Source organism: Eubalaena glacialis, chromosome 19 (genome assembly GCF_028564815.1).
Source record: "Eubalaena glacialis isolate mEubGla1 chromosome 19, mEubGla1.1.hap2.+ XY, whole genome shotgun sequence".
Taxonomy (NCBI): domain Eukaryota; kingdom Metazoa; phylum Chordata; class Mammalia; order Artiodactyla; family Balaenidae; genus Eubalaena; species Eubalaena glacialis.
Genome location: NC_083734.1, coordinates 14,946,084 through 14,970,478, shown reverse-complemented (window position 1 = coordinate 14,970,478; position 24,395 = coordinate 14,946,084). Strand labels below are relative to the sequence as shown.

The following is a 24,395-nucleotide window of genomic DNA, read 5'->3' as shown; positions in this document are numbered from 1 at the left end:
CAGAGTCACGTGATGGGGAAGATGCCAGACTCTGGTTTGCCATTAGCTGCCCGCATGACCTTAGGCAGGTTTTTACTCTCTCTAGACTTCCCTCGTTTCTCCATGTATAGAGAGAGCCAGTGGTTTTCCAGCTGTATTCCTTGGTGCCCTGTCAGATGTCACTGTGGGGAGTTGGGATGAGACCAGGGCCCTAAGTCCCTCCAAATACAGCAGTTCTGTTTTGAGTCACTTTTTTCATGGACTTCCAGATAAAATTGCTTTTGGATCAGGGGTTCTAGGTGTGTTCAAAAAGGAAGTACTGAAAACCCCTGGACTAAATGATCCACCCGCAGCTTCACGGGCTGTTACTTGTTAATAATAAAAGGTACACTCCAGTGACTAATGACTCCTCACCTGCCATCCCCGACCTCCCACCACCTCCCCAGCACCTGTCCCACTTGTAGTTGATGATGTGGGAGCTCAGGACCCCCCTCCTCCCAGCTACTCACTGGCTTCTGGAGTTGGGCGCACAGGAAGATGAGGAGCCAGATGGGGCGCTCGGGGCAAGCCCACAGGATGCTAGCAGTGAGCTCGGCCAGAGGTGGGGGGGAGGCCCCAATAGTTGTCCTGGGTTACCCAACCCATTGCATCACTGCAGTTGGCAGACGGGTGGCCCTCAAGGTGAGGGTCGCTCCCTGCTCACTGCTGCAGTTAGGCTATGGAGAAGGGAGCGTGAACTTGAAAAGAGGTATTTAGTTTGAACAATCAGTTGCCAACATGTTCCTGATGATTAAAAAATGGCATCTGAACAGGGACTGAAGGTACTCAGGGTATAAAAGGAAGAGAGAAGAAATAAGGAATTTCTGGTTTTAAAATGTACCCTTCTGGTGATCCGAGCAGTTAGATTTAATCTGTTTACACTGGATAGTAATAAAAGGAAATGGGACCAGCTGCAGACCTCCTTACTGTGACAACAGTAACCTTTTATTATTCCATCAAACTCCAGGAGGAAATAGCTTAAACATCTGCAGCTTTTGGACAGAATTCACACACTCCAAAATCCAGCCTGAGTGCTACTGCTAAATAACTTAGTATATTCTTTAAGCTGAGAAGCAACCCTTTGGGGAGCTGGACGGTACAAAGGGAGACACCAGTATGAGCCGAAATTCCAGCCCATTTCATCTAAATATGAGCACAGCTATGAGGCAGCCAGAGGCAGGAGGCAGCCCTGTGGAAAAAAAGAAAAAAGGAAACTTCAGGCAATCCCTCCCATTGTTCCCCTTTTGCTTCCAACTCACGTTGAAAACACTGTAAGAGGACAGAGAGCCATGGCGACAGGGCCATCCTCACTGCCAGGAGCGCCCTTAGTGGGTGGAGCGGGCTCCCCTGTGGGGACGGGGGTTGGGCCACCTGCGCTGTCTGGTTGTGCGACTCTCTGAGCCACATCCAGAGGGTTCTGTGGGGCCTCATCAAGCACGGGGCCTCTGGGAGACTGATCAGGATGAGTTTGTTGGAATATCATGTAGTCATTTTCCTTAATCATTAGAATCTGTGTTTTATACTGAATGAGCTCTTCAGACTTATCCATACATTTTTATCCTATATCACTTCTGTGCATACATAAAAAGGAAAATATAAGCAAAATAAATAGGTTAAGATATTCCCAAGACTTCTTCACATTCAGAGTCTAACTCTGCTGAACCACTTTAAAAAAAAAAACTTTTTATTTTGAAATAATTATAGACTCATAAGAAGTTGCACAGAGAGGTCCTGGGTACCCATCTCTCAGCTTGCCCCAGTGCTGACGGCTAACATAACTATAGTGCGTTATCAAAACCAGGACGTTGACTCTAACCCCGTTTTCACTCAGGCGTGGATGTCTGTGTTTCCCCACATAGTGTGGTCCTCCAGGTCATCCGGAGTGTTGGTGATATGCCGTTTCTCAAAATGCTCCACTACTGTACCTGGGATTATCTGCCACGTTTTTTATTGTTATTTTTAACTTTTTTTCTTTTTTAATAATGTCAAACTTAGGGAAAGTTTTAAGAATATTACAAGGAACTCTCAACTATCTTTCACTTGGGTTCACCAGTTGTTACTATTTTGCTACATTTACTTTACCATTTCCTCCCCCCTCCCTCTCTCTCTCTCTCTTTCTCTCCCTCCCTCCCTCTCTCTCTTTCAGAACAAGTAAGTTTATAGGCATCACGCCCTTTGCCTCTGAGTATTTCAGTATGTATTTCCTTTTTAGGAAATATATTCTCTTAAGAAAGAATTTTCACTTAAATTACTACAGATCAAAATCAGAAAACTTAACATTAGTACAATACTATTATCTCATTTACAGACTTATTTAAATTTTATAATGTGATTCAAGAGTGATAAATTGAAACACTGTCAATAGTTGGAAAAGTACACATAAATTAGTAGGTAAATAAAGCCAAGTACAAAATACACATGTTGATTTAAAACATGACAACATTCTATATTATATAAACTCCCATTTATAATTTCCAGAAGCTATCCTACAGATGTGTGAATATTTTTGTCAAGGGAAGAAAATATAAATAAAGGGAATAATTATAATATTTATGAAGATTCTATTTTAATTAATGAAAAGATATCTGGCTATAGTGGCCATATTTTCCAGTTCTAAAATCAGGATATCTAATCCTACAGAAGTTATTCAGATTAAATCACATTTGTCTATTCATTTATCTGATCATCTTATTGAAAAGTATAGAATAATTTTTTTAAAAAGCTAACTGACTTGGAAAATGTCGAACAAATAGATAAGGACCATACCTTCATAACCATCATACTACATCATGGATCCCTCATTTTAAACTAATGGAAATGTGGAAAAACTCCTAAGGCATCTATGAAATGAAGTGGGACTTTGAATCCAGTCAGTTTAAACTCAATGAACCCGAACTTGAGAGTCTCTTACAGTCTCAGCCTAAGGCCTGACTTTGGCAGTGGCTTCTGGATGATAAGAGAAAATAGCCCAGACTGTAGTTATTCTTAGGAAGGACCAGCGTTTCTTCAAATCCTGCAAAAAAAAATTAAAGACATGGAACTCTTAGAAGGTGAAAAGGGAAGAGAGTTAAATATGAAATTAAATGGGATATATCTACAGTTGACATTTAATTTTTGGTGATCATTACCAGTTTTTACAGATGCTTTTAACCATTACAACGTTTTATTTGTTTTTAATTACTAGAAGAAGGTAACCATTTTTGTCTGTCATTAGGGGGCTTAGCTTTTCCTCTTTTTATTAAAAGATACGAGCCATTCAACAGGTGTGCTGTGCATGCCAATTTATATCCAGATCGTACTCTTCTATCAAGCCCAGCAAAGGCTCAAGGACCTCTATCTATTTTCAGATCCCAACAAACAGAAATAGATAGAATTGGCTTTTTTTTTAGGAACAGAAAGAAATATGTAGGAAGATCCTTGTTTATTTTTTAGATGTTTTGAAAGGGAATTTAAGTAGCAAATAATAGTTTTTAAATGCTTGCCTGCCCGGATGACCTTTTTATCAGTGGTTTCCTGGTTTCAGTTGGGGACCAGTACTGATCCAGGTTTTAGCTGGTGCAAGGCAAAAAATAAAGACAAAACAGCCAGCCTGTCTGTCTGTCTATCTCTTTGTCTTTCTATCTGGTATAAGGTCACCAACTAACTGTCTTTTCTTGGGAAGCACGGCTTTTATGCGGCTATTTTCTCTTATAAAATATTTGGGTATAAAATACTCTTTCTTTTAGGAACTTGTGGTTAGAGTAGAAAGTACCAAAATAAAAAGTTAGCAACCCTGTGTTGACCCCCTACTTTTCTTTTTTTCTTATACTTGTTGGTGAAATTCAACAGTCTTAGGAAGCACCGCAAGACAGCAGTGATCTACTAGAAAGAGTTCTGGTTTAGGAGACAGGAAACTTCACCATGTGCCTGGAGGCGGGCTGCTAACACCCTCTGAGCCTCCCTTTCTTTAGGTGTAAAATAGTAGTAATAATTCCTATATTGAGGATTGTTTTGAGGAATAGATGAGATATTTCGTACCAAAGTGCTTGGCTCATAATAACAAGCAGTAAATGGAGGCTTTTAAAACTGGATGGTGTGAAAGCACTTTGTATGTTCCAAAGCACTGCACAGCTCTGTGGTGCTGTTATTAGCTAGAATTTACATTCTGAAAACATCAGTCAGATGATGAAGAGCTTCCAAATTGAAAACGCATGTATTATCAAAGTAGCAATAAATCTTTCACCCCACAGAGCACGTAAATGATGCCAACAAAGCTGGCTTATTGTTCATAAACTGGCATGACTCATAATACAGGACATAGTCTCAAGTCTAGTTACGCTGAGTGCTTCTTATCTGTAAGTTGGGAGTGAACTTTGAAGGGATGTTTTCTTTGAAACTGCTTGAAAGTTTGCAAAGATGACTCAAGTATAGGGTTTCTTTTTTCTTATCTTCTTTTCTTTTTTTTTTCCTTTACAGCCAAAGAAGCCTAAAGCCCCAGACAATCCATTTCACGGCATTGTTTCCAAGTGTTTTGAGCCTCATCTCTACGTGTATATTGAGTCCCAGGACAAGTGAGTGATGAACATTTTGCTGCCTTCTCCTGCATTTCTCGCTCCTCGGGTCAGGGCTGGGGCCTCACAAGGGCACAGCTCCTTCTAGAAGTTGAAGGAGGGACTTGGGGCACCCGTTTCCCTCCCTGGAAACCTGTTAAGGATGTTTTTCGGCCTTTTGAGTGTTATCATGTATTGTGTCCATAAATCTCAGAAGCCTGAGTTTGACTCTAACAAGGTTCCAAACAGGTCCCAGCACCTACTTCCCAGGTGGGCGCTGAGCCCGTATCCCACTCTGTATGTCAGCCCGTGAGGCTTTACGATGTCAGGCGCTGGAAAGTGGAGAAAGAAAGCCTCATCTCTAATGTATATGTTTTCAAGTATAATTTGTTTTAACTTTTCACTGTGAAGTCATTTAGACTTACCAAAAGGTTTTAAAAAGCTCTCATACCCTTCGCCCAGAGAAATGTTAACAGTTTACATAACCGCAGTTATCAAAACAGGGAGGTACCGTTCTCCCACTAATGTCCTTTCTCTGGTCCAAGATCCAATCATGCATTTAGTTGTCAGGTCTCTTTAGGCTCCGTTAAGCTGGAATAATTCCTCAGTCTTTTCTTTGTCTTTCATGACCTTGACACTTTTAAAGAGTGTTTGACCAGCTATTTTGTCCAAAGCCCTCAATTTCTGTTTGTGATGTTTCCTCTTGATTAAATCAAAGTTATGCATTTTGGGCAAGAATACCACAGAGGTGACATTGTGTCCTTCTCAGAGCCCAGTGCGTGATGCCAGGAGGCATCTCACCTGGATTTGTCCTGTTATTGCTGAGGTTGACCTTGACCACTTGCTAAAGTGGTGTCTGCCAGCTTTCTCCCTGTGAAGCTACTATTTTTTGCTCTGTAATTCATAAGTATCCTGCGGGGGGGGATACTTGGGGACTATGTAAATATCCCATGTCTCATCATACTTTGCCCACTCATTTTTCACATCCCTTGACGATTCCTGCCTGAAACAATGATTACTGTAGTGTTTGCCAAACGTTGATCGTCTGTTTCTGTCGTTTCTTCTATATTTACTCATTAGGGTTCTACTATAAGGAAGAGCTTCCTCTTCTCCCCCACTTGTTGGTTTGTTTGTTTTTTCCTGTTTGGGCTGATGTGTTATATTTTCTTTGATGAATTATCATCCATTTAACATATATGCTTTTTACAGAGGGGCTCCAGAAAATGTTTACAAAGCAGCCCACTGCAGCCAGGTTCCCTCACAGCCAGAAGAGTATGGTCATGTTCCAGTACCCATTGTTCATGCGAAGGACAGAGATCCCTCTTCATCCCTGAATCTCTGCCCACAGCCAGAGCAACTGTGGAAAGCCCTTGCATGCTGGAAGGCACATTTTGGAAAGGCCCAGTTTCTGGAATAGGCCGAACTGACCAGAGACAGGCTGGTCCAGACTCTGAGGAAAGGCCCGTAGCCTAAAGAACACATGCTTAGGAGGACAAGACAGTGGCTCACACAGGGAGGACAGCAGCTGTGAGAAAGTTCTTGAGGGGAGTTCTCGGGGAAAGCATTTAGGTGCTGAAGTCCAGTCCTTTTTTTTTTTTTTTTTTTTAATGCTTCTTTCATTTTAGCACATTCTTGCTTCCAAGTATGTTTCAAGGGTAAACCATAAGCTTAAGAGAACATTTCAAGTGGCTATTTGTGTCTTAAATGGAACATTATTGTTATTCAGCTCTTTGATTTTATATCAATAGATTGCTTCTATTCTTTTCTTCCCTGATTACAAAATGCTTCATATTAAAATCCTAGAAAATTAACTTCGTAAAAGAGCTTCTACGTTAACAACAGCAATCTCCTCACTGCCCCCCACCTCACACAGAACAAGTTGCCTTGACGTTTTTTGCCCTGTAAAACCCCAGTTTTCCTCCTGCTCTCCATCTGTTGGTCTTATGTCTGCAGACATGCAGAAGGGCAGTAGTTACTATTGCCATTTAGTCCTTTGAAAACACCCTCTCTTCTGCATTCACAAAGTTTTCTCTCAGGATATTAATAAGACACCCTTACGGGGCAGGAAAAGGAGCAGCTATTTGCCTGTTAGATGAACAGGTCTTGGAGCAGCCCACCCGTATGACTATGTTGGGACAAAGCCCTCTCTTCTCTTATCAATCCAAATTCTTATTTTTTAAAAAGCTTAAAAGCTATTGGGTCCAGGGTTTAAAGTGCACATCTGAGATAACCATGTACTTTCTCAAAACTTATCTGGTCTAAAGAGTCAGTTTTCTGAATTATCTGGTGTAATTCTGGGATCTACTCTCTTCGCATGGCCTTGATCCGTATAAAGCACACTCATTGTTCATGAGAGTTTGGGCGGAGAGCCAGCCCTCCCTTCCTTAGGGACTCTCCATTTCTGTATGAAAAATGCAGTGCTGGCCCCTCATCCTGCCGTCTGGCCTCGCTGGGATGTTTCCACAGCACTAGTGCAGTAGCGGAAGCTTCTCGTAGGAGAACTGCGTAGGCTGTGCTGTTGTCGCTCCAGAATAAACAGCAAAAGCTTGAAGTAGAAAATAGAGTTCAAGAAATCCATTTCCTCATCTGTTAAAGGAGAGCATCAGACAAAATAATGCCTAAAGCAGCAGGTCATTAACCTTTTTTGAGTCATAGATCCCTCTGAGAACCCGATGAAAACCACAGGTCCTCTTGCCAAAAAAAATCCACATAAACCCACACACTATTTTGAGTACAATTTCAAGGGGTTCTACAAAGCTCGTCCTCCCTTAAGTCAGAGAATCCTAAGACTGGGGAAGGAACTCAGGTGGGGACTGATTTGGGACAAATTACTACTCTTGCTGTAGTTCTGACTCAAAAAGCTGCAAGGGAGGAAAATCTGAGACCATTCACAAGTTCCCCGATGACCGAGACCCAACCCAGGGTAGTGGAAAGAGCGTAGGCCTGGGTGCCAGACAGACCTGGACTTGAGTCTGAGCTCTGCACTCACCAGCCTGGGGCCTTGAGCATGGCCCTAACCTCTCCGAGTTTATTTTGTGCTCTCTACGGTCAAGTGAATAATGTCCCCCTCACAGGATTAGCGGTGAGGAATAAATGACATGACATGTCACTCGGCACAAGTAGACAGCACTCGGGAACTGTGCCTGCCCTGCCCTTCTGGTGATCTTGTTCTGGACTCTCAGGTGGTTGGGTGGCCCGCTTGGTACTGCCAGCTCTCTGTGGGCCTGGCATGGGGTCCACTCTTCCATCTCCCCTGCCTCCCACCTGCCCGGGGAGAGTCCTGGCAGCACCTGCCCCAGCCCAAAGCCCAGTCTTGGTAGGAGGACTGCGGCGCCGGTGCCCAGGGAGAAGGAGTGGGGATGTCCCTCGGCCGCCTCTTAGCTGGCTGGGCTGAGCTGTCCTTCTGTGCTTTGAGCAGCTTTCTCAGTTTTTGTCTGTGTCCAAGGAGGAAGTTAGTAGTGTCTCTTCCACTCTTGGGGATGTAGGCGTTTTCTTTGGCTGACGTGCAGGAGAGATTTCTCTCCATAGGCACTTGCTTCACTCCATTCAGTGACATTCTCAGTCCAAGAAATTATTAGGGACTCCATTTCTGCCCATTCTCCTGAGTTCCCTGTCATAGCTTTCGTTGAAATAGAGCCCACCACCCCTTCTAGCTGGGTGAAGCCTAGAGTCTCTCTATAAACTAATGTTGCTTGTTGTTTGTTTTGAATTAATTTCAAACTTTCAGAAGAGTTCCAAGAATCGTACATAGAGCTCCTGTGTATCCTTCACCCAGGTTCCTCAATTAACAGCTGTCTCTCCCGCCTCTGACACACACACTGACAGACACACACGTACTCACAGATATATGCACATACATGTTTTTCCTGAGAGATTCAAATTCTCAAATTGCAGGCAAGATGCCCCATTACTCCTTAATATTTCAACGTGTGTTTCCTGTAAATAAGGACACAGTCTATGTAACCATGGTACAAACCATCAAAATCAGGAAGGTAACATTGATGCAGCACTCCCATTAAATCCACAGACCCCATTCCCTTTCCCCATTTGCCCCAATCCTGTTTTTTATAGATCTCAAATCCATTCCGGGATCACAGGTTACATTTATTTGTCATGTCTCTTTGGTTCAGTCCAGAAGCATAATTTATTCTTTCTTTATCTTTCGTGACTTGGAAATTTTTTAAAATTAATTAATTAATTATTTTATTTTATTTTTGGCTATGTTGGGTCTTCGTTGCTGCGCGCGGGCTTTCTCCAGTTGCAGCGAGCGGGGGCTACTCTTCGTTGCGGTGCGCGGGCTTCTCCTTGGCGGAGCACGGGCTCTAGGCACACGGGCTCAGTAGTTGTGGCTCACGGGCTCCAGAGCGCAGGCTCAGTAGTTGTGGCACACGGGCTTAGTTGCTCCACGGCACGTGGGATCTTCCCGGACCAGGGCTCGAACCCGTGTGCCCTGCATTGGCAGGTGGATTCTTAACCACTGCGCCACCAGGGAAGTCCCATGACTTGGAAATTTTTGACGCGTGTAGGCCAGTCACTTTGTGGAATGTTCCTCAGTCTGGTTCTGACTGATGCTGGCTCATGATTTATGATTCATACAGAAGTGGTGCCATGTTCTTCTCAGTAACTCTTGTCAGGAGACACACAGTATCAATGTGTCCCACAACTTGTGCTGGTCAGTTTTACCACTTGGTTTAGATGGTATTGGCCAGGTTTCTGTATTAATAAGTAATTAATAAGTGTTGATTAACCTTGAAACCATATAAATAGCCTTTTTCTCATCTTTCACTTATTTTATCATCTGTTAATGACACTTGCCTGAATCATTTATTACTAAGATAGTTGCCAAATAATTATTTTTCTAATTCCATCATTTCTTCTACATTTATTGTTTTAAGAAACAGCCTTCTCTTTTCCCCATTTATTTGTATCAGCATGGACTTGTGGATTCCTATTTTATTCAATGGGTTATAGTCATTACTGTCTTTTTTATTTTAACTTTATGTTCGAATAAATTTAGACCTACAGAAAAACTTCAAAAATAGTGCAGATTTCCCATATTCCCTCTCCCAAGCTCCCTTAGTGTTCACATCTTACATAACTGTAGTACAGTTATTATCAAAATCAACTAGTAAACATTGGTACAGTACTATTCACTAAACTCCTGGTCTTATTTGGATTTTACCAGTTTTTCCACTAATGTCCTTTTTCTCTTCCAGGATCCATCATTATTTGTTTTAATGCTCAAATTGTCCTGGTTTCGGCCCCTTGCAGCTAGTTTTCCATTCTTTTGCATGCCCCTAGCGTTTTTTGAGTATTTTCTTTCTGGCCCAACAAAATATACCAGGCTCATCTTGTACTTTCCTAACCCAGTCCTGGAGTCATCCATTTTTCCAGGATCCCCTGTTCCTTTGGTGGGAAATGATATTTAGAAATTAAGTCTGTGCATTATATATGTTCATTGCTGCTGGGGTGTCATGCTTCTAGGTCCTCTGAGCTAAGAGACCTAAGAAATATATGTATGTGTATATCTACATATCTATCTACTTTTATACCTATTTATATATTAAAACCTGTGAGTCTATGCCAATAACTCCAATTCTAACCTAACCTCAGGGTTTATTGGGGCGTCCCCTGTTCCATGTCTGTAACTACCTTCTACAGCAGTGAGAAGCTTGGTTCCCAGGATCCTCCATGTATTTACCTGCTCCATTTACCTGTGTGGAACCCATCTCCCAGGTGTGCTCAAGCCAGAGCTTGGCTCCCTACTGGCCACATCAGAGCCAAGTCCTCTGCCCCAACCAAAGGGAATGGGTAGGAGTGCAAATTAGCCGGCGCATCCTTGGATGAACAAGTTCTCTAACTTCCTGGGGGGTCTTAAGCCGCTTTGCCCGTACTTACCTCCTTGTCCACTGTTTCTGACTACCATCTTCCTCCCCCAGAGCCATCACTCCTGTACTTTCCAGTTAGAATACTATTTCTGTGAATGTCAGCTGCAGACCCACCAGAAGAAATGGCCTTGGTCATCCATACCTAAGCTTGGTGTGCAGTGTGGTTTTCCTTCCCTCCGTGTTTTAATCTTCCCCTCTGCTGCCACCGCTCTGCAATAGTCTTTATTCCTAGGTCGTTTTATGTATCAGTGGAACTCCCAGCAGTATTTCACATGGCACCCGCAAAATGCTTATACAGTTCTTGAGTTAAAAGCTCAAGCTACAGGGACGAGGATAAAAGACACCATCTGCATCCATGACACGTTTCCTTAAGCTGCAGAGAAAGTGAATCACAGCAATAATCGTAATACCATGTATCTGTATAGCACTTTAGAGTTTTGAAATCAAAGCATCGGATAGTGGATAGAGCTTGGCTTTGGAGTCAGACAGGCCCCAGTTCGAATTCCAGCTCTGATAAATTCTGTGACCTAGGGCAAGTTATCTTATTTTTCTCAGCCTCAGTTTCTTCATTTATAAAACAGGGATACTAATGCCTTCTGCTCAGGGCTGTTGTGAGGATTAAGTGAGATTGTATTTATAATGTAGCCAGTGCAGTGCCTAGTTTATAGGCATATAGCCTAGTGTGAGAGAGAGACCAAAAAAAGTTTTTGGAACACAGCATTGAGGGGTAAAGGTATGAACAGTTTGCTGTGGGAATTCAGAGGTGTGTATGAACCTAACTGCAGGTCAGACTTTTCTCAGTCTGTGTCTTCTACCTCAGCCAACCCCTCTCCTTCTTCCCGTCCTCTCCCCCTCACACCGTATTCTGTACTTACTTCTGACTCCAGGCCTTTATTCTCTTGCCTGAATCTGCTGTGGAATTTCCTCTCTAGTTTCCTCTGTTATTTCCTTTGTCTAAGACAAATTGGTCATATTGTCTGTACTGCAAAACTAGCATTTTGTTGCCATCTTGAGATCTGAAGATCATAAGCATGAAGGTCCTATCTCTCCCAATAGGTCACGCCTCTAATGGACAGATGCTGTGTCTTTACCCCCCCCGCAGCACTGTAATCAGGACTTGACCCTTTTTAAACTCTTACTTGATTGTAATGGCTTTAGGGTATAAAAGGTGCATCCCTGTGATTCCATTCAACAGGTCAGCATGCCCCGTGTTCCTTTCTCCAGTGGTCCTTCCTGTAAGATCTTGCCGAAACTCAGGGTAGTGTTTGGTGCCTGGAAGAAATGGTAACCTTTGCTTTTTTTGTTGTTGAACTCATTTATATCTTATACTTGCTGCCCACAGCGCCTTGTGCATACTAAGTGCTCCACCCATATTTGATTGGATTGCATCCTCTTTGCAAACTCATGAACTTTACCCGTTCCCATGCGGGTGACTTGTCCTCTTCTCTTCTGTGAAGCTATTTGATTCCTCGTTGTCTAGTGTCTCGTGTGGCATGGAAGCAGGCTGATGAAGAGCGCAAGATGGAAGGGGCGAGGGGTGGGTTACTCTGGTCTGTTTCTCGTTCACACCAGAGAACAATGTCAACAGTAACCCAAGAGACATTCTGCAGAATATGGAAGATCTTTAGTTTTGGTTTGTTTTTTTTTTAAAGTATAATTTCCACTTTATTGTCTTTCCAGGGAACAGTATTTCTTTAGTCTTTAAGGACTTAGCTCCTTACATGGGCTTTGGTGGAGGTCGTGGGGCAGCACCAGCAGGTCTAAATCGGGGTGGAGGTGTTCGGTCCTTCCGGGCTTCCCGAGAACAATTCCTGACTACCTTGCTGTGAATGGCACAACTCACGCAGTAATGCAGTTTCACATACAGCTTGGGAAGCACATAGGCGTCGAAAACACTCGCTTCGGAAATGTCCCTGATGGCTACGGCCTCTACGATGTTCCGAATGACGAACTTCTTAATGGCCTTATCCTTGGGCACGCAACGGGCACAGCTGGTACAGCAAATAGGCTGCACGTGGCCGCGGCCCTTTTTGGCATGACCATTGTTCCTTCTTTTCTTGGTCATCTTGGAAGCGAGGAGGCGAAAGAGCTAGTTTTTTTTTTTTTTTAAGGGGAAATTTTGTCTCTGTTCTATGATCACAATTAATTTACAGTCTTACTCATCAGCTTGGCTCCGAAATAGGAGGTAGGTGAGGAAGTATCCTGGCTTCAGCTTCCAGCGGCATTAGAGGAGTGGTTCAGGCAAAAATGCCTCGGAGCTCTCGCCCCTGTTTTGGTTGGCACTGTGGACTCGGAGGTTAGAGTCTCTCATAGGAAGACTCGAGAGGAACCCTCCCCTGCTGTTCCGTGCTCTCCTCCAGTGCACCAGCCCCGACCCTTCCACTCCCATCCCTTAGGAACAAAACGTGGAGGTTGTCCCGCCGAGTACGTATTGGGCACCAACGTAACTGGGAGCTTAGCTTCACACAGAAGCTGGAGGGCTGGGCCTCGGGGGAGCAGAAGTAACACAGACATTATCCCTGCTCTCAAGAGTCTCACGATAACATATGTGACACAGAGAAGAAGATTCTACCACTATAAAGCGAGCAGCTTTCACCTTCTCTGCCAACTTCAGCTTATAAGAAGTGACTGGCTACAGTGCTGTCTCAGGAAGGCTTCTGAAATTACCCTGGAGATCAGTGAGAAAGACACAGCCATTCCTGATGAGCATGGCCCACCACGGGCCCAGGATGGGAGAAGGTCAGCATGTTTCCTGAATAGCTGACATCCTCACACTGTATAATAAAGTATTAAAAAAAAATAAGATAGTCGTCAGTGTGTTACAGATGACAGAAGCTGCAACTGAGATAGAGGATGGGCGTGAGTAGGAGTTATCTAGGTGCCCCCTGAGCTGAGCTGGGAGGGTGAGTGGGCAGGTGGTGACGGGAGAGCCACCAGGAGACGCATCCAGGCAGATGCACAGAGTCGGGGATAGAGATGGCGCAGAGGGGCAGCTGAGGGGAGTCTGGCTGGAGCATGGGGTCGCTGTGGAGGAGACGTGGGAAACTAAATGGAAAGGTGAGACAAGAGGAGGGTGTGAGGAAGGAGGGTGGTCACCCTGGAGCTTTCCAAGGTCAACCAACTCGCTCCTTCTCTGCTTGCTAACCATCACCACCATCACAATGGACTGTCCTAGGCCTGAAGTTCTTTGAGGGCACAGTGGCTATATCTGGATGTAATAAACTTTCAATAACAAAAGCTCTTGAGTAAAATGTCAATTTTCTCCTGTTCCTACTCATTAATACTGCATGTGGTTGTTGTCTTTTTCTTCTTGACTGTTATATAAATAACAACAACAACAAAAAAAGCACAGCTGGATTCCTGTAGCCTTAGATAGCAACTAAAAAGATGCAAAATGTTAAGAGGGGTGGGAACGCCCTCCCCTCCCCCATTTTTCGTAGAGCACAACTGTGCAGGGGCCAATTAATATAGCCCTGCTGGATGTGAACAGTGATGACTCAGTGTGACTGAGGCAAATTCAGTGATGTTTGAATGGGAAATGGGAGAAAGTTGCAACCATCGTCACCACCGTGACCTGGGGCTAGCCTGGAGCTGCTCAGTATTTTCTCTCCTCCCAAGATTTCTTACACCTTTGATTTTGGAAGTTGTTAAGAAGAAACTGCATTAAAGGAGAAAGAAAGCATTAGACTGTTTCTTTACAGTTTCTCTTTGTTTAGTTGTCTGCCTGCTGGGTACCTTTAGGTTAATGATATCTAAATATTTGCTGACATCATAACCTTTTTGTGTTTGAGGAGGTAGTAGGGTAGAGTGGGTAAAAGCATGAGGTTTAGAGCCAGGCTGCTTGGTTTTGGTTTTGTTTTTTTTTTTTTTTTTTATAAATTTATTTATTTTTGGCTGTGTTGGGTCTTCGTTTCTGTGCGAGGGCTTTCTCCAGCTGCGGCGAGCGGGGGCCACTCTTCATCGCAGTGCGCGGGCCACTCACTGTCACGGCCTCTCCCGTTGCGGAGCACAGGCTCCAGACGCGCAGGCTCAGTAGTTGTGGCTCACGGGCCCAGTTGCTCCGCGGCATGTGGGATCTTCCCGGACCAGGGCTCGAATCCGTGTCCCCTGCATTGGCAAGCAGATTCTTAACCACTGCGCCACCAGGGAAGCCCGGCTGCTTGGTTTTTAATCCTGGCTCCTCCACTCTCTGGCTGTATGACTTTGGACAAGGTCCTTTAATTTTCTGCTCCTCGCTTTTTGAAAAGGAGGATAGTTTTGGTCCCTGCGTCATAAGGTTATTGTGAAGATTAAGTGAAGTTCACTTATAAAGACTCTTATAAAGAGCTGACATGGTGCCTGGTACACCATAAGTTTTCGGAAAATGAACACTATCATTATTTAGGGTTTTCATTTGTGGAAAGGGGAGCTGGTACTAATATGGTAGTAGGACCAGTGCACACACTTAAGCGGTAGATTCTAGGCTCAGCTCTGCCACTAAATCGTGTGACAAACTTTCTGGGCCTTATTTTTTTCATCTCTTAGAGGGTCCAATAACACCTTATCTTTCTCCCAGGGGTTTGGGGTCAAATGTGATCATGAAGTGCCTTGAAAAGTATAAAACAGCAGACAAATGCCAAATTTTATCACTGCTGTTATTGTAGGAGTGGTGGTGGTAGTTAATGATGATATTGATAAAAATGGGTCCAGTTTTTAAAAATGTTTTAAGTTAATTATTTATTTTCTATTGAGGTACAGTTGATTTACAGTATTGTATTAGTTTCCGGTATATAGCAAAGAGATTCAGTTATTTTTTTCAGATTATTTTCCATTATAGGTTATTACAAGATATTGAATATTGTTCCCCATGTTACACAGTAAATCCTTGTTGCTTATCTGTTTCATATATGGTAGTGTGTATCTGTTAATCCCATACTCCTAATTTATCCCCCCCCCTTTACCCCTTTGGTAACCATACATTTGTTTTCTATTTTTGCGAGTCTGTTTCTGTTTTGTAAATAGATTCATTTGTATTGTTTTCTAGATTCCACATATAAGTGATATCATCTAATATTTTTCTTCCTCTGTCCGACTTACTGAAACGGGTCCAATTTTAAATGTAAAAAGCATGAGGAGTGATCGCCTCCTGGCAGTCAAGCACGTTTGTTTTCTCTTTCTTGAAATAAAATAACGTTTCATGTTTTCTTCCTCCCAGAAACCTTGGGGAGCTGATAGATCGGTTTGTGGCCGATTTCAAAGCCCAGGGGCCCCCTAAGCCCAACACGGACGAGGGGGGCGCCGTGCTCCCCAGCTGCGCCGACCTCTTTGTCTACTACAAGAAGTGCATGGTGCAGTGCTCGCAGCTCAGTACCGGGGAGCCGATGATCGCCCTGACCACGATTTTCCAGAAGTACCTCCGAGAGTACGCCTGGAAAATCCTCTCTGGCAACCTGCCCAAGTGAGTCCTGTTCTTCCTGATCTGACTGGAGAAGTGAGATTCTGAATATACCTAAGTATGGACATCTTTAAGGAAATCCACCCTGAAGCTGTTCACTAAACTGCCAAGAGTATCAGGGAGGAAAACACCCTTATGGAGTTCCCAAGGGTCTGAGACTTTCCTCTCAAATGGGATTCCACAGCTGATCAGGACCGCCAGAGGAAATCAATACTGCCACGCTGGCCACCAGCATAGGTCAGATCCTGCCACGGTGGACTCAGGGGAGTCAGTCCCATTATAGATGTGCTTAGTTTACATGGATTCAGTGATAGGTACTTGGCAAAAGAAGTGGGGTGGTGGTAGCAATGACTTTTGAACAGCAAGGGCAGTTTCATTCAGGCCAAAGTCTCTTATGGTATGTGTATCTTGCTCTCCTGGGTTGAGTCTAATGTTTAAAGATGTGGTGGGATTTGGGGAAAGGTGGTTGCATAGCACAGCTCCTAATTATAGCGACTTCACTCTGTTATTCTGGGGCATTAAAATATTGTTATATAGCTTATTACTTGAAATAAATGGATTGTTCGACTAGAGTTTTAGAGATATTTTGGTTATGTAGCAATTTCTATTGTAATAGAATATGATCTGAAGCAATGCTTCAGAATCCAGTAATTATAAATCACCCCCATAGCTAAATTCAACAGTTAGGAATTTAGTTTCTGTCACTAAAATGTGTCATATATAGGAGTTTTACATAATTGGGAGGAAAGAAAAATAAAATCCCTTCGCTCTACAAGAGATTTGAAGTAACAGACATGTTTTACAAATGAGAATTTCTTTGAATATGATAAACATTATTTTTAAATTTTTGATAACTTTTATTCTGATTTTCAAAATACTGCAAGTTTGTTATAGTTTGTAAAACACAGAAAAGCACAAAGATGAAGATAAAAATCACCACCCAGAGAAAACAGGTTTAACTTTTCAGTATACATTTTTCTGTTCTTTCTTTATATATGTAATGTGTGTGGCTGCATGCTTCTGTTTATTTGTTTAACAGGACTGGACTATAGTGCTTATAGTTTTATACCCTGCTGCTTTGTCATGCTGGGAGCATTTTGCCTTGTGTATTAGTCAGTGTCACAGCAGGAAACAAATGGTACTCAGCTGGGATATTATTACTAAAGCCACTGTTCACAGAAATGGGGGCAGGTGAAAGGAACCAACAGAGGATTCTGAAGCATCCAAACTCTAGTGGGTAATTGTTACTACTTTAAAACTCACTTGAGAGCTAGGGCTGTGGACAAAGGGCTGCCCAACAGAAACTGTAGTCATAGGGGCCACGGTCACTGCCAGGACCACACTGAAGCAGAGGGAGCAGGAGGGCTAGTTGTTACTCGGACTCCTCTCTTCTGAACCTCTCCGACTTCCTACAGCCTCTGCTGTTGGCTGAAACCAACAGGAGGCCAGAGGGCTGGGGAGCCTGGGTGATAAGTCTGCAGAGGTCAGTCTCCCAAGCGGTGAAAAGGGAAGAGAAGAACAGAGAACAGTCAGCACAGTAAAAATATTCATCAAGACACTTTTTTTTTCCAAATTTATTTATTTATTTATTTATTTATTTATGTATGGCTGCATTGGGTCTTTGTTGCTGTGCGCGGGCTTTCTCTAGTTGCGGCGAGCGGGGGCTGCTCTTCATTGTGGTGCGCGGGCTTCTCATTGCGGTGGCTTCTCTTGTTGCGAAGCACGGGCTCTAGGCCCACGGGCTTCAGTAGTTGTGGCTCACCGGCTCTAGAGCACAGGCTCAGTAGTTGTGGCGCACGGGCTTAGTTGCTCCGCGGCATGTGGGATCTTCCCGGATCGGGGCTCGAACCTGTGTCTCCTGCATTGGCAGGTGGGTTCTTAACCACTGCACCACCAGGGAAGCCCCATCAAGACACTTTTAATGATGCTATGATGTTCCCACATACAGAAGACCGACCCTCAGCTAACTTCTGAGATTTCTTATTGATCATTCTCTTAATTGACCATTTTTGTTGGGTTCACTATTTTGGTATTTTAAATAACATTCAGAAGAGCATCCTTGAACAGAAGTAGAACTACTGGGTCAAAGAGTCTGAACATTTTTTTTAAGCTCTTGAAATATACCTCCAAAAAAGTTGTACAATTTAATGCTCCTAAACCATAGTGGAAGAGACAGCCAGTGTCCTCACACCCGTATAAGTACTAGAAATTAAGGTGTTTTCAAATCTTTGATTACCAGTAAGACTGGGAAGTTGAGGGTGTGTGTTTTAAAGGAAAATTTTCTCTTATTTTTAAGGTAAATATCATTGAATTCTGTCTTCTTAAAAAATAGACTCTCACAGTTGAAATTTTATTTATAACTGCAGGAAGTTATTTTAAAAACTGCTTTTTTATTTTTTGTGATCACATGATTAGATCAGTAGGAAGAGATGACATGCTTTTTTGTTTCTTTTTTTGTTTCTTGAGGCAGTCAGGCCTTTGGCCAGGAACCATGTCTTAACATTCACTTTTGAGCCCCTCCACAAGCACAAAGACAAGCTCCCATGCAGAATTTTCTTAACTGAGAGAAACAGTTGGGGAACCAGCTTTTGCGCTACACATGACTCTGAATGAGCTCCACAGATCAGGAAATTCCAAGCTAAGCAGAGAGGCCGCTCAGCAGACCAGAGTCATCGTAGTTAACATGACTGATGACTGGCTCGCTGTTGGGATCGTCTCTTCCTATTTCTGATGGTCAGAGAATTTAAACAAATGACAGTCAAGGTCAGGTCACTCGGAAAGGGCCTCATTGTGTGTGGATTTGTTTGGGCCACGTCCAGCCTCTCCTTCCCCCGTTTCTTTGTCTTACAACGTGCAGTTTCCGGGTCAGGAAGCAAATGAGGAGTCCTGGCCTGACTAGTCCCTATGCCTTTTCCTCAGAACCACAAGCAGCGGCGGTGGGTTGACCATCAGCAGCCTCCTCAAGGAAAAGGAGGGCTCAGAAGTGGCCAAGTTCACCCTGGAGGAGCTCTGCCTCATCTGCAGCATCCTGAGCACTGCAGAGTACTGCTTGGCCACCACCCAGCAGGTGAGCCGCCCGGGCTGCCCTTGCACTACCTCCTCCTTTTCCTGAACCGCCAGGGCCACTTAGCTCAGTGGGTAAGAGTATGGGCCCCAACGAGGCCACACACAACCTTGGGCAGAACAGCTGGTCTCCCACAGGGGAAAACTCGAGGTCCAGCCAGGGGACGGCCCAGGCAGCCCCCTTGCAGAAGGACCTTGTTAAAAGGAGACTGGGCAAGAAAGTATGACTGGTCTCCTCCCCAGAGCTGTGTAAGCTACTCAAAGAGCATGACGTGCCCTCTTGAAAATAGGTCAGTAGCCCTGTCTCCCATGTGCTAAAAGCAGTAACAATCGTAGTGGTGGTAGGCCCCAGCCTTAGTGGTGATGAGTCACAACCAGTGATTCCATTCTCAGGAGTGTTACCAGGCTCATTGAAAATCCTTTGGGCTTTTATGTGTCTCCTGAAATTTATGGAGCATTCTCAATCTGCAGAAACAAATAACCATTGTTTGGATGCTGACGTTCAGGAACTGGGAAGCAGGAAAGGGTGATGTCTCTGCTGGAGCTCCCATTAGCAGAAGGAAGACCCAGAAGAATTTTCCATTCAGCCTTAGATGTGGGATTAGAAGTTCCTTTCCACATTCGGTCTGGAGTTCACCTAAGGCCAAGGGAAAGAAAATAACTGGGGAAGGTTCTGTTGTTCCTCCCTTTTGGGGTTTATTATTTCTACATGCCTAGATCATAGGAAGGCAGTCGTGACTGACAGTTCAGACAGTATAGCTTGGAGCACCTGTGAGCCAGAGCAAGAATACAAGAGGCCAAATGGGAAGGGTCCCCCCCAAAACTTCACAGTTGAGGTTAAGCCAGCCAGAGGCGGATGCAGTAGTGTGCTCTGCTTGGGGACATGGTCACACTGAGTCACACAGGGAATGACCTGTAAAGGTTTGGCCTTGGAGCCAGAAACAGCAACCCATTTAGTCTCAGAACTTCCCGGGCAGGTTGACAGTATCTGTGAGGACCTCCAAGGCAGGGGTCCCAGAGTTCTTGGATGAAGAAATACTATTTAACTAGTTTGTGTGTGTGCAGAAAGAGAAAGACATATACACGTATAAATATAGTATTTTAAAAGTAAAATAGGCATGGTACCAAAAAAAAAGAAACTATACAATCAATGTCTCTTAATCCCATCACCCTCAAATAATCATATCAGCAATTTGGAGCATTTCAGTCCTTTTTCATGAACATAGTTTCATATGCTGTAATTAATTTAATTTACATTCATATGCTTTTGTTGTTTTTAACATCACAGTATTAGCATTTCTCCTGTTTCTGTCATGTCTTTCTTGTCATCATTGTTACGGTTACATAATATTTCAGTAAGGGGGGCTATACCATAAATCATTTAACAGTATCCCCGATAATTGTTTATGCTATTTCAAGTTTTTGCTTTTATGAGTAATCCTACAAAGAACATCTAATATGTCTTGCATTATTTTTCTAGAGCAGATCCTTAGAAGTTCTAGACATATTAGTAGATCAGAGACCATTTTGATGACTCATGATAGATGTAGCCAGTTTTTTGCTATTTAGAGAAAATTGTTTTTACTGATTATAAAATTAAATACATTCTTGGCACCTATATTGTGATCTGTCAATGCCATTTTCCACTGAAGGGAACCAGAAATTCCTGGAGAAATGACTAATTCCAGGTCTGGAGAACTATGCAAGATGAACCTGGAACATCACGTCATAGAAAAAGCAAGAAAAATATCAAAGACTATGAGAGTCATTTCAGAAGGACTTAGGAGCTGTAGTGGTGCTTTTTTTTTTTTTTTTTTTAATTTATCTTTTTTGGCTGCACCATGCAGCATGTGGGATCTTAGCTCCCCAACCGGGGATCGAACCCGTGCCCCCTGCAGTGGAAGTGCAGGGTCTTAACCAGTGGACTGCCAGGGAAGTCCTGTAGTGGCTTTTATTTGTGCAAAAAGATATGTCCAAGTCCTAACCCCTTGTACCTATAAATGTGACCTTTTTTGGAAATAGGGTCTTTGAAGATGTAATTAAGTAAAGATCTCAAATGAGATCATCTTGCATTTAGGGTGAGCCCTAAATCCAATGACTGATGTCCCTGGAAAGGAGAGGGAGATTTAACACACAAAGACACAGGGAAGATGACCATGTGAAGATGGAGGCGGAGACTGGAGTGATGTGTCTAAGACAAGGAACACCAAGGATTGCCGGCCACCACCAGGAGACAGAAGGCAGACAGGATAGCTTCTCCTTCAGGGCCCCCAGAGGGAACCAACCCTGCCAACCCTTCCCTTTGGACTTCTGTGAGAGAATACATTTCCATTTTAAGCCACCAAGTTTGTAGTAATTTGCTACGGCAGCCTTAGGAAACTAATTGTAGGAGTCAGCCTGAATGAACTCTACTGGTCAAAGATGAGACATACAAGTATCAGTGAGAATATTAGCTACAGTCGATTGAAAACATCAAATATGTTTAAATCCATTTGGTTATAATGATTTTTTAAATTCATTTATCACCTTGGAAGATACTAAGAAACCACTGGTATGAATTGAATACTGGTAAATAAAGGAAAGGTTCTTATCCTGCCTTTCCTATCTGACTTGTACCTCAGGATAACCAAATCACTGACAATGGGAAGTATATCTTTATAGCAGATTTTCAGTTTATAAATGAAGAAGAAAAGATATTGAATTCAAATATCATTCTTTTATACCTCTTAATGGAATAATGGATCTGGGCATTGACCATCAATGGCTGCTGACATTACAAAAAGAGAGACAACCAAACATCATGTTATCTCCTGACAGAAGTACACAGCACCATCATGAAGGAGTTTTCTTTTTTTTTTACTCTCTTTCTTTCTTTTTCTTTTTCTTTTTCTTTTTTTTTCTTTGTCAGTGCTGTGTGACTTGTGGGATCTTCATTCCCCGACCATGGATTGAACCCCGGCCACGGCAGTGAAAGCGCCGAGTCGTAACCACTGGACCGCCAGGGAATTCCCATGAAGGAGTCTTCTTTAAAAAAAAAAAAAAATCTGAATCTGATCAAGCTTTTACATCAAGCTACAATTTACAGGAAATACAAGGGATAGAGGAGCATGCTAATTAGTACCTTGTGGATACAATCAATGAGATCAAACTATGAGAAAATCTACGGGGCAAACAACCCAGTTTCCTTAAGAAAAAATCACAGGGGGTTGGGCGGGGGGTTGCAAAAAGAAATGGAGGGAGAAACCAAAGAGACTTGAGAATCCAAACAATGAAGAATTGAAAAATAATACTAAAAAAACAATGCCAATAATGTGTCAATATTGGTTCATTAATTGTAACACTTTTACGCTTAACACCTGCATGGAGTGTGCCATTCCCTCCTTCAAGAGATCTTTATGAAGCACTGATTATGTACCAGGCACTATATTTGGTATTAATTCACAGGGGTGAACAGAGTAGACAAATTTCTTACTGTCATGGAACTTAGAACTAATAAAGGAGCCAGATAATAAATAAGGCAAGTGTAACCTCAATTTTGTGGTAAGTGCTAGGAAGGAAACAGATGTTGCAGTGCTAGTTAGGGAGTTGCCTACTGAGGTAGAGTAGTCAAGGAGGGCCTCCTGGAGGAGGTGATATTGAAGCAGAGACCTGAGGGGTGGGGAGGAGACTGCCAAGTGAGGAGCTTGGAAGGGATGGGCGGTGGGGGGGTGGCAAAGCAAAGGAGCTGGCTAGGACGGGGGAGCAGAGAGTGCTTCGGAGAGAGGAAGTAGGACGTGTGAAGGCCCTGATGGGGAAAAGACCCGGTGTCTTCTAGAACCTTAAGAGGTCGGTATAACTGAAGCCAAGCAGACAAGGGGGAAAGCAAGATGCGGGCCCGAAAGCTAGACAGGACCCAAATCATAGTTAGAAGTTTGGATTTTATTTTCAGTGTTAACAGGGAAAGGCCGCTAGAGAGTTGGAGCCTTGAGAGCCTGCGCTGTAATTTTTCTCCTCAATCCCTTATAAACGTGTAGATTGTTTCCAGTTTTTCACTAATATAAATGACACCAGAATGTGAGCTTTATGAGAAGAGGATCTTATCTGTTTTTGTTCACCAGCTAACTCCGTTATGCTATGACAGAGCCTGGCGCAGAATAGACTTTCAGTAAATATTGGTTGAATTCATGAATGCTGCAAAGAACACGTGCGCATCTCCGTACCTTGTTCTCATTACTCATTGAAATATCTTTCTAGATGCGAAATCACCAGCTGAAAGAGTGTGTATATTTAAATGTTTGCCTTTTAAATAAATTGCCTTCCCAAAAGGTTACATTAATTTACCCATTCCTAAGAGGCACTTTTAAATCTAAGACAAAACATTCATTATTCTTAGAGTTCCTGTAATAAATAGGTTTGGGGATGCTAGGTGAAGCAATTCCCGGGATGTTTTGAGACATTTACAATTCCCGGTCAGTTGTATTTTTCTTCGAGGCTGCTGGGAGCGTGGCCATCGTTTCTCCCCCCTTGGCTGTAGGATGATGCAGGCAGAGACTGTGTTTCTTTTGTTTACTTTGGTATCCCTCAACACCTTAACGTGGTGGGTGGCCCAGCCCAGCGCTCAGGGAATACTTTACCTGATTTTATTGCCACCCAGCACTGGAGGCTTCCAGTGTTGGTGGGTGAGCCGGCAGTTCACGAGGCAGGGAGTATCCTAAAAATGGGGATCTGTTTAAATTGTCAGTGTGTCATGAGAACCAAGTACAGCGTAGGGCCAGAGGGCACAGGCTCTGGAGGAAGTTTGATTCCGGCCCTACCACTCACTGTCCTGGGTAGGGCATGCTTCCATCTTCTCATATATCAAAGGAGGATCATAATAGAATCTTCCTTACAGGGCAGTGAGAATTAAATGAGTCCATACACGAAAAGTGCCTGGAATTATACCGGAATCCTCACACTCAGTAAATGTGAAGTATTTTTGTTACGTTGCTCCTTCCGATAATCATTAAGCATGTTGTTCTCTCTGTTACTCTCTAACAGCTGGAAGAGAAACTCAAGGAGAAGGTCGACGTAAGTCTGACTGAACGAATCAATCTGACTGGAGAAATGGACACATTCAGCACGTACGTACTCGCGCGCCTTCTCAAGGCCCGCCTTTCCCCCCTGCACGGAGCAGCGCGTCTCAGGCCGTCAGCGTAGGTTACTACAGAACCTGAGAAGTTTCCAGGGCCTTCTGTTGGATCAGGATTATTTTCTCCACCAGCCACCAAGGAGCCTTAGAAGTTGGTGCAGCTGCCCCCCATCCTGGCTCCTCAGATACAATCATTTTTAGCTTATGGGGGCTTTATTGTTGCATTATCTAGAATAACAAGAGAGAAGAAATCCCCCCTTGGCCATCCCTGCAGGAAGGTCAGGTCCAGGGCTTCCTATCTGCCCTGCTAAATCTACAGAGTGCCAACCCCACCTCCAGTGTTTCAAGGGTATAAA

General features: G+C 43.5%; 2 protein-coding genes across 2 annotated transcripts in view; one reads left to right on the top strand and one right to left on the bottom strand.

The window, feature by feature from the left end:
- The window catches only part of VPS53 (VPS53 subunit of GARP complex), a 127,145-nt gene that overhangs the window by 65,841 nt on the left and 36,909 nt on the right, over nt 1-24,395 (top strand). The window contains exons 13-16 of the mRNA XM_061175126.1: nt 4,474-4,568; nt 15,630-15,872; nt 18,789-18,936; nt 23,949-24,031. Coding sequence (XP_061031109.1) covers nt 4,474-4,568; nt 15,630-15,872; nt 18,789-18,936; nt 23,949-24,031 — 569 coding nt within the window. The remainder of the gene's footprint in view (nt 1-4,473; nt 4,569-15,629; nt 15,873-18,788; nt 18,937-23,948; nt 24,032-24,395) is intronic.
- Nucleotides 12,079-12,518, bottom strand: LOC133079846 (small ribosomal subunit protein eS26-like). Its single transcript, XM_061175537.1, has one exon. The coding sequence runs from the start codon at nt 12,498-12,500 to the stop codon at nt 12,153-12,155; it is 348 nt and encodes a 115-aa protein (XP_061031520.1). The 5' UTR covers nt 12,501-12,518; the 3' UTR covers nt 12,079-12,152.